General features: G+C 40.0%; 1 protein-coding gene across 4 annotated transcripts in view; it reads left to right on the forward strand.

Moving 5' to 3' along the window:
• Positions 1-15,803, forward strand: part of LOC146477289 (intermembrane lipid transfer protein VPS13D-like) — an 81,418-nt gene that overhangs the window by 38,079 nt on the left and 27,536 nt on the right. For all 4 annotated transcript variants that reach the window (XR_014865429.1, XR_014865428.1, XM_085113758.1 and 1 more), the window contains exons 29-48: positions 361-583; positions 1,067-1,292; positions 2,187-2,400; positions 2,976-3,109; positions 3,421-3,499; positions 4,082-4,239; positions 4,838-5,084; positions 5,765-6,004; positions 6,858-6,985; positions 7,422-7,520; positions 8,133-8,363; positions 8,739-8,895; positions 9,244-9,431; positions 10,550-10,631; positions 10,844-10,961; positions 11,678-11,748; positions 12,398-12,721; positions 13,396-13,577; positions 14,845-14,979; positions 15,331-15,481. Coding sequence is in view for 2 of the 4 variants with exons in the window: in XM_085113758.1 (XP_084969884.1) it covers positions 361-583; positions 1,067-1,292; positions 2,187-2,400; positions 2,976-3,109; positions 3,421-3,499; positions 4,082-4,239; positions 4,838-5,084; positions 5,765-6,004; positions 6,858-6,985; positions 7,422-7,520; positions 8,133-8,363; positions 8,739-8,895; positions 9,244-9,431; positions 10,550-10,631; positions 10,844-10,961; positions 11,678-11,748; positions 12,398-12,721; positions 13,396-13,577; positions 14,845-14,979; positions 15,331-15,481 (3,387 nt within the window). In the remaining 2 variants the exon portion in view is untranslated. The remainder of the gene's footprint in view (positions 1-360; positions 584-1,066; positions 1,293-2,186; positions 2,401-2,975; positions 3,110-3,420; positions 3,500-4,081; positions 4,240-4,837; positions 5,085-5,764; positions 6,005-6,857; positions 6,986-7,421; positions 7,521-8,132; positions 8,364-8,738; positions 8,896-9,243; positions 9,432-10,549; positions 10,632-10,843; positions 10,962-11,677; positions 11,749-12,397; positions 12,722-13,395; positions 13,578-14,844; positions 14,980-15,330; positions 15,482-15,803) is intronic.

Here is a 15,803-nt window from a genome sequence, read left to right on the forward strand (position 1 = left end):
ACTCGAAGTAGCTCTCCCTTAAAGTAAATCTATCATCCAAGCTATCTGTATGGAAAAGATTTACATCTCAAATGTGACCATTATACCACCACTTTACCGTTACGGCTTAAACACTTGAGTATCCTTGGGTGAAAATAGCTCCACTAAAATCTTGCCATTAACGGGTCCCACTGTGCCTTCATGGGACAACTTGTATTGAGCGTGAACCCATCGCAGTTTTACCTAAACCTATTGAGTTGATGTGATATTTTAAGTTCGTTCAAATTGCCGGAGTGTGTTGCTTTGTATTCAAGATCACCCTTGGTACTTTGCTGAGTTTTACTATATGTTGATTTGAAGTGCCTTTGAACTTGTTTTCAGGTGTAAACGAGGAAGTGAATGAAAGCATTAACACAGATGTCAAGTTCCATGTGTCAGCTTTGACTTTGATATTGAGCAAGAAAAGATATCCCATAGCCAAGATCAACGCGTTTGGGCTTTTTACACACATTAACATGCAGGATGGAAACTTTGCGGCCAAAGGAAGACTGTCCAGCGTATCAGTGACTGATATGTCTCCCCATGGAGCTTTGTATCGAGAAAAGTAAGTCGATATGATTTTGTAAATCTTTGTCTTTGTCTCGATGTCAGAATCGGATACAACTCCTTTGCTCTATGCCTGTCATTTAAGTCTACACTTAGGTTCTGCGTCACGCTCTTTTGCTTTAAAAAGCAAGTGCACGGTTCGTATGTACTTTTCGAAAATATCTGAAAACATTGTCAAACATTTTCTTTGCAAGAGTTCTGTACACAAAAAAATTAAGCTGTCGAGGTCATTGCACTCGACAGTGTTGTTAGTTTTGGAGGCAAATTACATATACTTTCGAATATTGTAGGCACACAACAAATGTTGTTTATATCTTTGGTTCCTGGCGTCTTTCTTGGGGTGAAAGGTTTTTTCAAAAGTCATGAAATTTTTAAGAGTTGCCCAAACTGACATATTTAACAATGAGGAGTGGGTTTGCAGAATAAGCAACGTATATTGGCGTAGGTTAAGAATCAAACAATGATCATCTCCATTCAACAGATTTAAAACGTTTGGAGAGGAAGCCCTTAGTTTCGATTTCTTCAAATATGGTGCTCCAGATCCAGATTTAGAACGGCAAAATGACATGAGCCTTACTTTACGCATGTCATCTGTGCAGTACGTGCACACCAAACGATTCCAGACAGAGTTGGTTGTGTTCTTTCAACATTATCTGCAACTTCAGGAGGTGTTGGGCAGGATGAGAGCTGTATCTGAAGGAAATGAGGTAAGTTACGTTGGAGATGTGTTTGTTCTTGCTTCATCTACCGAATTGAAAGTTATGTATTTGTTTTCTTGGTGACCGTCTGTTTATGTTAGGTAGGCAAGCCAGGTAGTAAGTTAGTTTAAGAGTTGTACGTTTTAGTTTCATCTACCAATTTGAGTTTTCTATTTGTTTTGTTGCTGTCCTTCTGTTTCATGGTAGGTAGGGCAAGCCAAGATAGAGAGAAATGACAGAAAAGATAGAAATGAAGGAAATTTAACAACGTCACTGATTGAATACTCCGTTTATGTGTTGGTCGGGTTTTTTTTAGCTTAGATTAAGGCCAGTGATTGATATTGCCGTTGAAAGTGTTAGGAAGTCCGTCTTTGTTTTCCAAGTTGATTTAATGAGCATTTTGACATAGATAAGCTGTAAATTCGTCGGTTGTGTTTACACTGACAATGGTTACTGGATTGTTGGGGATGCATTAATATCACTGAATATCTGAACCTCTAAAAAATGAAAGAATATTCAATTGGCAAAAATTACCACAAACAGTTTTTTCTAGAACCTCGACGGAGAAAGGTTGTCAATGACATGTTTCTAGAAGCGTAATTGTGGTTACCTGATAGTCCCCCAGGTTTAAAAAGTATTTTGCGTTTGAAAAGAACAAGTTTGGCCATATCTGCGGGTCCGTGTAGTTACCTCCAGTTGGAATTATGCTTAAACGGTAGAACACGTTCCTTCATTTTGGTTGGTGGAAACTAGTGCAACCTGTGGAGATGGTAGATTTTTTTATCTTGCACCAGTGGGCACCCTTTCTATGTGGACGCTGTCATCCGGTATTGCGGTCTAAGTTATAGTGACTAATTGAGATTGTGTAATGCTTTTTATCTGAACCATCTTGCAACACATCAGGTTTCATGGATGTTTTCAAGAGGAACCCGAGTAGCACTAGACATCAAGGCTGGTAATCCAGTAATCCTGGTGCCTCGCTCAGCTAAATCTTCTCACATGCTGGTAGCCGATCTTGGTAACCTCACTGTAGTGAATGGCTTTCTCTGGGAAGGGTCGCCTGGTACACTGGCTTATATCAAAAACAGACCGAGAGCACAATCCCAAATTGATCTTGGTACGTTTTGTTGGACTTGTGTACAATGTTAAAAGTAAATCAATGCTTAGAGTCAATCTGTCATTGCTGTGTTTTGTATCATTCTTTCGACGTTTCTGTGTAAAATGTATTGGCTGTAGTTTATAGTGTGTCTCAAACCTGGGCTTAGCCTGTATCTGTGTTACGAAATTTGTGGCAAATTTATAAACAACCTATAAGTTTGGTGCTCTGTCTACATGTGAAGGGTAGATTTTTTCCTGAGTTGGTGCTAGGATTGCGATCATTTGTTCTGTGTTCGTCATAAATTAAGTGTTTGGTTTGGCGCTGTCCTGTGTATGCATCACGAAGTTTCTTCCTTCACTACTGTAATCAGGCTACCGATCTTAGTTTCATTTGAAAGGTATGTTTTACCCTTAGTCAGTCTAAGGTTTTGGACCAATTCAAAGTCACACCTAGACTTTTCACCCTAAAAATGTTGGATTAGGGCTGGTACTATGTAGTGCATACGTTTTGACTATCATAAGCGTACCTTTTACGGTACAGGTCATCCCACATAAGTTGTCATATTTTTTTTGCTTTTGCTTTTGTTTGTGCAGGGTCTAACCGCCGTCAGCATGTCTGTTTGTTAGACAGCATGCACATTGAATTGGTGGATATGGATCTCTTTACAGCTTCAAGAGTAGCCGCCAATTGTCAACCATCCTCTGCGAAATTCTCCTACAAAAGCCAGGTTAAATTTACGTGTAGATACGTTAATATAGAACAAACATGTGATCTCTGAAGCCTTTATGTGATTTGATACATTATGGAAATGAAATAACATGAAATGTCATTTAGCATGTCATATAATTGATTATTTTATATTTCAAAGACACTGTCAAAAATTTCATTTAAATATCTCAAATCCAGAATCTGAGTGTTTTTGACGCCACCCACCAAAAACTTGGACAAACGCAGTATCCTTTTTGTACAGGATGTGGTGGGTGAGGATGTTGCTTGGCTCATCTTTTTCTGAGTCTTTCCTTTTATATGTGATTTCAGGGCTTGAAACTGCTAAAGGAGAAGTGCAGACTAAACTTGACAGTTGAGCGTAACTTGGATTGGGCATTTAGCAGAGCAGGTATGCAGTTGTTCATAGTTATGTAAATTATCCATCCAAGCAAGTATACGGTGCAACTTATGTATGGATTAATACATGTAGTAATAATACATATGCAAGTTGCAAGTAGGGAAAAGGTTTCCAATATGCCCTACAGTGATCTCCCCAATCTTTGTCAAAGTCAGTAACCGGTCTACTAGGTATCATTCATACAGTTGGTTAAAAAATATGCGACTTCCTGGCTACTTACATGAGACCTGCATTTGTCGTCCACTCCGGGGCACATTGGTTGGAGGCGAGTGCTCTCACCACGGCGCATCCTTGACAGTAGACAGGTAAAAACATTCAAAAATGACCAATAACGTTTGTGCATATTGGCTGGGTATATGAAAATAAATCAGCTAACTGATTAAGTGAACATCTGGAACATAAATATCACCTATAACATTACAGTATTAGTTGACTGTGAAGATTACTTGCGTTCATGATTTCAAAATGTGAGTCAGTTTCACCGTCTCTTTCAGGAGAACCCTCAGCTTGACAATTAGCTAGTCACGCAAACCCTTGGCCCTCACAATTAGTTTTCTTTTGTTGTTGTTTCAGTCCCAGACTTCAATTTCAGTGGTCGTCTGTCCTCAGTGTGTGCATCGCTAGATTATTCTCAGTACTGCTTCATCCTTGGAATGCTGGGAGAGAACTTTGGTGAACCTCTTGAAGAATTTGAAAGGCCATCATCTGTCATTCAAGATCCACTTGGAAAGGTAACTTGAACATCTTCAAGGCTGCTTTTGTAAAAGCATAATCATAATCAAAGTAATCATCGTCGTCGTCATCGTTGTCATTATTGTTGTTCAAATCTGTGTATCCGTGTCATGACCCAGCCGAAAGAAACTGTCGATCGTGTTCCACAATTTCCAAACGTTATCAGTGATATTGTTTGGTTTGATGATCTCCTTCCCATGTGGAGACTTTGAAACAGTACAACAGCTCTTCTGTTTGGTGTGCAGAAGGCTTCTGTAATGTTGATATCATATTCACTCATGCCTGTTTTTTCACAGTTCAGATAAGCATAACTTGTCATTTCATTATGGCAACAGGGCAAACTGCGTCGTAGAGGAGGTGTTGTAAAATGATATTCTTGAAAAAAAAAATGTTCACTTTGAATGGCATCTGGACCTTCCTCCTTGCCTGGGTTGACAACCTTTTTGTTCAGTTAACCCTAGCGTGTTGACCACTTGTATTCTTTCATCTAAGCATCTGACTAACCACTTTCTCTCCAAAATGACTGCCTCCCCATATCGAAACTTGACTGAATAACAATGCCTGTTTTTGTTTGTAACACCATCCCTTCTTGTAAAGCCTCCAGAAGAAGAGGAAGTATGGACAAGCCTGCGAATGAGCATTGATCTTGTGAACGTTAGTTTGGAATTACTTCCTATCCAGCTGTTTGAGCACCCAGAAGAGAACCCAGACCTCATCCATCTCCCATCTTTGGCCAGGATAGACTTTATCAAATCCAAGTTTGAGTTCGAGTCTTTCTCCGATTGGTCAAAGACTGTTGACTTGGTGTCTCAAGAGGTCATCTTTGAGGATACCAGGCAAAAAGGTAATTATTTGCTGCTATGTTCGTTAAGCACTTTATTGCAGACTTTTGCATCTTCTTATTTTATCAGGGTCGAGACTTGTAATCCGTAGATGTAGTTAAGTTATTGGCTAACAACAGAAATGATTATTTTAACTGTGCTTCTAACAAAGTATTTCCATCTGAAAAGTGGCACTAAAATCATCGTGTTACCTACAACCATTACAATGAAATGTCTTTTATTTTCGTGCTTGATATCTGTTAAAAAGAACTCTGTTAGTCTGACTGAACTTCACTGAAATGAACGAGTGCTATTTTAGTGTGAACATTTGTGTTTGAGTCAGCGAGACGTGGACGACCTGTTTTGATCAGGTGAAGAAACTATTATGAACGTTCAGGGTATGGCACAATGCTAAAAATAGCTCAACTTGAAGACGTATGGTCTTGGCTTTGTTAAAGATGTACGTTTATGTATCCTTACTGTTTTCTTACTTTTGATAGTACGATTTTACACGACTAAGATAACGTATTTGCTTTTAATAAACAACGTTGTGAAGTGCAGTTGACAGTTAGTACATCATTTGGACTGTTGCATCACTGGAACTATAGTATTTGTTCAGTTTGGTCGTGATTTGCTATTGTTGAACTTACCTAATGACTCCAATAGTCAATTTTGACTGGTCTCCTTTGGTCCGTTTTGATAGGTGTGGATCTGGATGATTCTGACTCGTATATCTTTACTGAGGTTCTGTTACCCAGAAGGTCAACATCATCATCGGCTCATGAACTCGACGACTCTCTTCAGTTTGAAGTTCATTACAGAGATACAACGAGAAAGACCCTGTTAACATTCCTGTTTAACCACAGTCGTATCATGCTGATTATGGACTATCTTCTAGACACGTATAACTTCATAATGTGTCGGATGTTTAAACCCAGCACAGGTTTGCAAATATTGGCTATAGTATCTAGGTTAATTGTAGCTAATAGGGACAATAGTGTACTGGGACCAGTGAAAATAGAAGACGGGCAGGGCATGGTCTTTTGGCCAAACTGTTGATTTCTTTCCTTCTTACGTTTTACCATTGATTATAATCTTCCACGTTTTTTTTTTTTGTGAAGCGAGCATTTTTAGAGGTCTTCTCATCACAAGTTCAACTCTGTGGAATCAAACTTAGTTTACAATTACTTCAAATTTATAACCCTCGTCACAAGCAGCCATGGAAATGGTGGTTTGTTGAACTTCGTAAATTGTAAAGAGAAGACAAATAGAAGAGAGTTCACAGTTTCAGGGTTTATGCAACCTTTCAAACACAATTAAGAATGTCATCCGATTTTCAAACACCGAGAAGTGGGTTGAAAAAAACAAGGTGCTGTCGTGTTTATGTTTAATCAACTTCAAACATTTTGGAAATCGAATGACACACTCTTTCAAGTGTTTGATATAGCTTCCTCAAACCATTAGTAATTCTTGGAAAAGTTCAAAGCAAACGTTTACCAAATTTTATGATATTGAAGTTCACATTTCCAAAACGTCTCCACGGTAGTGATTTCCTTGTTTTTTGTTATCATGAGTTATTGATGATTTAGAGAAATTCGAGGTAGTACTAAGATGAACAGTCTTAAGGGGATAAACAGACTAAGTATCTCCAAATCGTGTAGATATATAATTTTAGACCTGTTACCAAAATCACCATCGGATCATGGCTATGGATTTTTGGAAGACTTGCTAAAATCTTAGAAAGACTGTCTACTTAATTGGCCTCCACCACAGCTACCTTCTTTTTGACTATACAGAGGAACCTCCAACTCAAGAGACACCAGTGGATACATCAGATGACATCGATCAATCCAAGACATACGAGACTCCACCTCCTTCTGCATCAGGGGTGGCAACCAGATGCGAGGTGCCAGCACAGCCACAGGTATGTTGGGTACTGTGAATCACTGTCACTCCTTTTGCTTTATTTTTTAAAAAAAGTGCCAAGAGTTCGATGATAACAACTGCATCTTTGAGACTGAGATGATGGGGTCTCTCGTTTGTGATCACAGAGGAACGAATCGGATTTATTTTGCTTGGATATTGATTTGAATAGATGTATACTTGTGGTGATTTCCCTAAGGCATATTCATCAAAGTTCTGAAGGGAATATGATCCCCTTACGTTTCTCGTATGTGAATGGCTTTATGGCTGTGGTCTCTCCTACCAAAAAATAGAAATTAATTAAAATGATCGTTTTGCTCTGTTATACTGTTTGATGGTATTTGTCTGTTTACCTGAGGGGCAACTCGTAGTTCTGTGGATTTGTCCACTTTGCTTCTGAGCCCGTCAATTGTTGAACTAGCTTCGTTCTATTTCAGCCGCAAAAGACATTTGAGATGAAGGTGAATATTTCAGGAACAGAGCTTGTTGTTTTGGAGAATGTGAAGACAGTGGACACGCATGCAGTTGTTCTAAAGGTAAAGGAACTGCGATAGGAAATTGGTTCAGAATCTTTTGTTTATGTTTGAGTTCAGGGATTTTAAGCACTACAGCTCAGAGACAAAGACATCGAACAACCGCACCCACAAGATGAAGGGGAAGAAAACAAGAGAAATCGTTTTTCAAAACTCCTTCTTTGCAACCAATGTTAAAATATTGTTACCACTTGGGATTGCCACAATTGACATCACATTATCGAAAGGGAAAGAAAAGGGAAAGGGAAGGTCTGAACTGATATGTTAGGCACTGTACCTGATACTGCGAGGGAAGAGATGTTTTGTGCGACCGTATTTAACCCACAAGAAGTTGAGAAAAATTTACTTTACTTGGTGACACCTTTACTAGATATGGTTGTCAAAGTAAAAGGACATTCCTCGATATACGTAGGAAACGTGAGTGCCTTAAGACTCAGTAAAGTTTCTGTCTTTTCTTCCCTCCCTCATTGCCTGCGAGCGTGCCTGCCTGCCTGCCTGCCTTCCTTCCTCCCTCCCTTCCTCCTTCCCTCCCTCCCTCCTTTCCTTGGTGAGTGTCATCATATAAATAACGCAAGAGGCCTCGCTTAGAAACTGAAATCTTGATCTCTTTTACAGATTACAGCTGTGTTGGCTTGGCGCCCTCACCTTCACAGTCAGAAGTGGCTGTCATGCAGTGTGCAAAGCCTGGAAATGTTCTCATGTGTCTTGTCTTGTGAAGAAGAAACTGCTCTGTCAATCATAGATCCAACGTCAGCACTGGTTGAGCTGAATAATGCTAGACGACAGAAGGGAAGGAAAAACGCAGGTCTTCTAGACATCGCGGAGGAGCAACTACCTAGTCTTGAGGTGAGCTTGATGGCTAGCGGCAATCGTACCCACAACCTAATAAATAAAATCCAATGAACCAACCAGTCAGTCAATCAACCAACCAACCAACCAATCGATCGATCGATCAATCAATCAATTAGTCAATCAATCAATCAATCAATCAATCAATCAATCAATCAATCAATCAATCAATCAATCAATCAATCAATCAATCAATCGACTTTGTGTAACGAGGGTGGCATTCACTAGGCTAATGACTTACAATCCTGAGGCCGTCAGATTCCCGATCGAAAATGGAATATGTTGGTGTTAAGCAGAGGAAAAAAACCGGATGCCATGCATCTGATAAACTTAGACTTTATGTACTCATAAATCACTTTTGCTAAATTGCAGGTCAACCTTCAGGGAGCACTCAGCATGCGAGTGTCTTACAATGACTACAAGTTGTACTTAAGTATTCTAGAATCCGTTTCTAAGCAACTGAACAGAGCTATCAAGAGTGAGGTCAGCTCAAACCCTAAAGATGAGATTCCTGATCATGACTTTGATGGTGAGCCAACTGTTGGGTTTTGTTGTTTTGTTAGGTGCTGATGCTATTCTTAAACGTTCCATCTTTGTCTGGTAATAAGTGTCAAGAAAACCGTTATTTCTATTTATGTTTGTGACTACAGACAGTAATGACTTTGACCAGTATTCTTAAACATAACATGAAAAGTTTGTTGCAGTCTTAGGTAGTATACCACAAGTATAGTAGGGCTGAGCCATGTGTTCACGGTCTAATATAGAACCCCACATAGAAGTAAAAACTGTTGATGATTTCTTTATCGGTTTCATTTGGCCCTGTTGTCTAATATCTATGTATGATTCATCAGTAATACAATTTATTGTTTCGTTTTAGCCATGTCAGTTAAGCGTCTACAAGAACTCGGGTTTAAGGAATCAGATTGCATCAAAGCTCTTCAAGCCACGTCTGGTCGTTTGGAAGCCTCGGCTACTTGGCTTCTTGAGAACGCTACCCCTCTACACCAGGCACAGACACCCCAAGAAGAGGGAGGTAATCAAGGCTGGCAGTTTGCTGGGTTCGAGGTGAGAAGAAAGGTTACTCACTAATTTACTAATTTTACGAACTTAGTTATTAATTTAAAACACCGAGTAGAATGGTGATTAACTGTTGTTTAGTTTGTACTATGAGCGTGGAATTCTGAAAAAAGAGTCACTTGACAGGATAGCCAAGCTTGCCAGGAACGCAGTGGTTAAAGCATCCAGTTGATATGCAGAGCTTAGTGGGTTAACTTCCACCGGCCGGAAACTCAGTTTTTTTTTTAGTGTCATACTCAAGATAAACTGAATCATACGGTCAAATTACAACTTTCATGAGCTAAACATTTGGTGTCTATTTATCACGAAGTAGAGCAGAATGATTTTCGGTCTAATATGAACATACAATTTCTGAAATCTGTCAAGTGTTGGGGTAGCCAATCATTTGATGAGGTAGGAACAATAGGCTTTTTTGTCAAGTTGCTGCAACTCAAGTTTTCGTGAACTAAAATCCCATAAGGATTCAGCCTGCTCTTTTCATGTTATCTTGTCTAAATACTGTTATTTCATAGCAAATGACAGTTTCATGTGCTTATGAAATTAGTATGGTTAAAGTGGACAGAGCAGTTCAAAGCAACTACTCTAAGTCTTAGACAAACAATTAATTTTATCAACTGGTTTGGTGAGGCAATTAGGCCACCGTAATTGGCAGAGAGATTTGAGAGTTGACTTTTCGAGCGCCTCGTCTGAAGAAGGGCTAGGGCTGGAAATGTCAGCTCTGGAATCTCTTTATGGTGGCCAAATTACCTAGTCGACTCAGTTGATAAATTAAACCAAATAGTCGTTTCCACTTCCCCACCGACGCAACACCACAGACTCTTCAGAAACTAACCCCGTTTGTCTACTGCTATTTTTGGCCTGTTAACTGTTTACTACCAAGACCAAGCTTACTTATTCGTTCCGTTTTGTGAGTGTGGTTTAGTCGAACCTGTTCACAACTGCTTCACCGTATGTTAATAGCTGATTACATTTCGCAACTGTCTAGTTACTCCCTACATAATGATGTTACTACTTTTTGTAATACGTGTCTTGTAGTTAAGTTATCGAATGTGTTTCGTAAAGGTATTGCAAGGTTGCCTTTAATGTTTCATTGTTTTTCTCTGTAGGTGCGTGCTGGGACTGTGTGTATTTGCCTGATTGATGACTGCGGTGACAGTGATGTACCACTCATTGAATTCAGCACTCAACGTATGAACAACGTTTGATTTCCTTGTACCCAGTAATTCTAAGTATCCCAGAACTTTTCCGAACAAGTGCGCAGCCTTTGTTTATAAATGAGCCATACGTAGAATAAGTTTGAGTTGAGTTTCACAAAAAAAAAAAAAAAAAATTGTGAACGTTTCCACTTACGTGTTGTTTTCATTTTCCTCTTACCTGAGGTACATTCTTTTCTTTTATAGATCTGTACTTTTGGCATGACCTTCAATCTACTGGTGATGGAGCAGCTCAATGCACCCTGACAGTGCAGTACTACAACAGGAATGTGTCAGACTGGGAGCCTTTTGTTGAACCTTGGAAGTAAGTCATGGGGCACCTTGACACAATAACCTTTGGAAACCTTTGAAGTCAAACGCAAAATTGGTGTGTGTGAACGCCAAAACAGTTCAGTTTGCAAAACAGCAGACATTCACGTCTTGTTGGCGAAATGTTTGGGGAATGAGTTTGATAAATGAGTTTGGAAACTTAATTTGTTGCCCAGAGACATTCATGCGAACAACGATAATCGTAACTTGGGCCAGTCTTTATTTTATTCGTGTGGTGCTTTGAACCCACAATCGTAGAGTTGATGTATTAAATCTTCTGCCCTTTTCTTGTGTTCGTGTGCGGTCTGTTTACTCCACCATACCACTCTGCTTACTAATGTATAAAGCGTTCTCTTCATTCCTCTGCTGCATCTCAGAGATAAACCCTCTCAATTGATAGGAGCTAATTCATCAGTGCTACACCCACTCCCCGGTGGGTTCTTCCTTTTCTTTTTTATTTGGTGAATACCAAGTCTTTGCTGTTTCTGAATCCAAGATGGCGGAATGATTAGCCTGTAAAGACACCCAAATACGCCTATGATACATCCTGGTACTGTTCGCTTTTTAGACTATTGTCAACAGGAAATCATTAGTTGTTTTGTGTATCATAAATGGCGGCATGGAGTACACAGGGAAAAAACATTTATAGACTACCTAAGAGGTTAATGCTATCACTTCTGTGTTTCATGTTTCACGTTCCTTGTGTTGTAGATGCCAGTTGCATTGGCAGGAGCAGCAGAAGACGCCAACATCTACAGCCAGGTTTCTTGCAAAACTGGATGGTAAGTGTAGTGATACCGCTCCAGTCGAACCTGAACAACAACAAGCAAACAAAAGAAAACTTTGAAAAGTTAAACAAATTTTTAGAAGAAACGCTTTAAGCCCGAGGTCAACAAAGCAGCTATTCGTGGTAGGTGCTAGAGCAATTAAAAAAAAAAAAAGAAACAAGAAAAAGAGGAAATATTACTTACACAGAGCAATCTCGTGACTAAAGTTTCAAAGATAATCAACTTTTTCCTTATCAAGCTTTTGCCCAAAATGTGGGCCGTAAAGGAAATGGAATACCTCCTGGGGCACTTAGAGTCCTCTGGGACTATATTCAAGTGTCCACTTATTAGAGGTGTCCATTTATGGGAGATGGAAAATACGGTGTTCTTTTGCATGTAGCTATGACGTCAACTAAGAGTTCGCTTGGGGGGGGGGGGGGGGTGTCCGCTTGTGACACGATGTTTTGGGTTCCTTGGTTATGAATGTTTTCTGTTTTCTTTCTAAATTTACACTCATTTAATTCCCACTGTCTTGTAAACACACATGGTCATGCAGGCCTATGCAAGTTATAGTCCTATTTTAGTGCATTCTGCTCTTAAATCAATGCATTCGCATACACGCTTTCTAATTGTGCTGACCTTTCTCTCTCATTTTGATTTACAGCTCCAGAGCGCCTTGATGTTACGGTAACAACTACCCTAATCAACATGATAAACCACACCATAGCAAGTTGGTCTGAGGACTACTACAGACCTGATCCATCCCCTGTGTCAGCCGTGGCCAGCTCAGGGACGCCTAGTCTTCCCTCTGTGCCATCCAGTATGAGTGATAGTAGACAAAATAGTCTTAACCAAAGCATGAGCATTGAAAGTCCATTGAGCAGTCCAACAAGTAGACCCGAGTCGAGCTCCTCATTGTGGTCCACAGCGTCTGGCTTTCCTCGGCGCCGCTCACCTTTTGTTCCTTTTGTACTCAGAAATCAAACAGGTGTGTTCTGTTGACTTGTAAAAGTATCTTCCGAAAGTGGACCTCAGCGGCAAAATTCGCATTTCGGATATGGCTCGAACTCGACTCATATACAGTGTTTTCACTAGGAAACCCCAAAATCTGATGTCAATTAATTTTCGAACAAAAATGTGAAATAGGAACTAAGATACTTGGTAAAATGTTATTGTTATTTTTTTTTTTTTTGTGGAAACATGAGTTATTAGTTGATCTAGAAAGCGTAAAATCGATTTTTGTCCCAAGAAACCTGACATTTTTGTTGACCTTGGGAGGATTATTTTCCAACGTTGAAGCAGTGTTCCAGATAAGAGAAGGGGCCTCAGGTCAAAAACCCAAGAAGCCTGGCTTCCTGACCCGACAAAATGAATGGCAAACGTAAGAAGATTTAGAGAGAACCAGAGGTATTGACCCCTCAAAATTCTTCATTGACTCTCTGGTTTTGAAAGTTATCTGGAACACTGTGAAGGAGGTATTGAGGTATGACTGAAAAGCCCAGGTTGGGAGTTAATGTATGTCACTAAAGTAAAAAAGAACTAGTAATGAGTAAGTTTCTCGAAAGAAACTTTGTCTAACAATTAATTTTTATATACCCTATCGCCTCAACAAAAAGTATTCACTCCACAAATAAAACACTAAACAAGTATTTTATAATTTAGGTTGCGTTGTGTGGTTCAAGACTGTAACAACTACTCCATCAAAAGTGATCCTGGCTAGCACAGGCCAGGCACTTACTGGTCTCCCTGGGTCTGGCTTGGGAAAGATTTCAGAATGGAAAGAAGTTCCCTCAGGTGGCGAGGCTCCCTTTGAATTCTCATCTGGAGAGAAGTTGAGACACAGGGTAAGTTGCTTAGGACTCACTCTAGCTCACTGACTTTAGCAAGGTTGGTCAGATGTCCTCTCTCGGAGATGTGGCTGGATGAACAAGAGAAAATAAGGGGACAGAGAGGGAAACTAAAGGCGTTAGCTGGGATATGCGAATTTCACGTAATCTATTTTTAGACATCGTCTAAAGGGAAGTCGGTTTCAGGGACGTCCGCAAGTGGTCAGTGTGACATCACGGGAAGGTCATCGGAGCGTGCCAATGTCCCAATAGGGAGCTTAAGAAGCGACGACGGCGACGGTAACGACAACGCCTCAAAACAATAGGTTTAATAAGGAAAAACAGTCCCTCTGCACGTGCGTTTTAAATTTGTGTACATTTCTTTGCCGTCCTCCGCAAAGCAACAACGTGTAATGACCAAATTCAAGGTTTTGTGGAGAACGTGAGCATATGACGGTGATTTTTTTATTCTCTTCCTTAACTCAAACGCCGCGCTTACCAATTTGGTTCCTGGGAATATTTTCAAGTAAAGTTTTCGTTGCCGTTGCTTAAGCTCTTTAATGTGAAATGGCGGCCGTTGAATATTCCGTATGCCTTTCCTAAGTGGCATTTACAGGCGTCTAGATACGTTTGCGGACGTCTCGGGAAACAGACTTCCATTTTCATGACGTCTAAAAATAACTTATCGGAATTCACATTTCCCAGGGACTATACTGGGGATCTCCCTCTCTGTCCCCTTATTTTCTCTTGTGGATGAATTAACACCTTGGGGAAGTTGACCCCCCAGCTACGCACACACTTACACTGATTCATGCCTCCTAACCCTTGCCTTGGATGTTCTATGGATGGATTGTTAAACAACGATTCCTTTTTCGTTCAGTTTAATGTTGTATTTCCGATCTAATTCCCAACGTTTAAATGTTTAATAGGACCCTCAGTAGGTCGAATACCTATCTCACTTCCTCTTTATGACTATCACTGCCCGTGGCTGTCCATGGTTTAGTGCAAATCACGGGTAGAAGAATTTGGGTGCTGCGCCATAGATCAAGCTCCGCATTACGTCACGCAATAGAACGACAGTAATATAGGCCTGGTATAGAACAATGAAACAGAAAAGTTGGCGAAGATCAACAACAACACAAAAGTACAAGAGGTTATGTCCTCAAACTTGTGCCAAATGCCTGGGTCAATGCGAGACATCAGTCATGCTCAAAGTAATTTCAGAGCAACAAGGCTCTGTATACTTGCGTGATTCTGATAAATGTGATTTTTTCTGCTATTGCAGGAGACTCATGAGCTCAACATACATCAAGTGATTGTTCAGGTGGATGGCTGGGCTGCACTCTCTCCGGTGTCAGTTGATAGAGTCGGCACATTCTTCAGACAGGCACGGCCCCAAAAGGTGGACACCACATCTGCAGTAAGATGCGCCATTATATCACTAAGCTGTAAATTATTTTTGGACGATTTTTGTGGAAAATTTACCGCAAACCCTGGCGTTTCGGTAACTGATTGAGAAATAAAACGAATTCACTAAGCAACGAGAACAAACAAAGGAAACAAAACAAAAACACAAATTAATTTATTCTGGCTCAAACGAAACTTTCAGTTTGGAGTCCACAAACACTGACTCACACCAAACACTGACTTTAAAGGAAGATGACATATTTATATGAAGTGTTGAGGTGTACATAATACTTGTTCAGTATTAGGTCGGGCAGTAGTCATGAAATAGGCAAACAAACCTGATGCTGGTTCGCGTTGTACTTAGGTAAGCGATCTTCAGCCATCGCGCGTGGTATTTGACGTCAGTTTGGAGGGCAGAGCACGGAAGGTAGTCACTCTGAGATCAGCTCTGATGATAAAGAACAAGATGGACCTACCTGTGGAGATAAAACTACAGGGGCTCACATCATTACACGGTGAGTTCATTCTGTTTTATGATTGCATTTACGGCACGCGCGTGCTCTTGTTTTCAATTTTAACGCAAATGCTTCTTTCAGGCGAAAACAAAGTAAGGACAATTTAATTTCTTTTTAGAATTAGGGCTAATTTTAACCACGATTCAAAGCAGTTAAGTATCAACTCAGAGTGTATAAGATAAAACGTTTCTTAGTCTTATTGAGTAACTGGACACAAGAAAGTCGTATATAAAGTCGTCGCCTTCCCATTCCCAAAACAATCATCAAACTGTTAATAACGACATTTTACATAATTTATTTCTAAACGAAAAAAAAAAAAAAA

The sequence above is a fragment of the Pavona decussata genome, unplaced genomic scaffold (genome assembly GCF_977016875.1).
Source record: "Pavona decussata unplaced genomic scaffold, jaPavDecu1.1 SCAFFOLD_71, whole genome shotgun sequence".
In the NCBI taxonomy this organism is placed as follows: domain Eukaryota; kingdom Metazoa; phylum Cnidaria; class Anthozoa; order Scleractinia; family Agariciidae; genus Pavona; species Pavona decussata.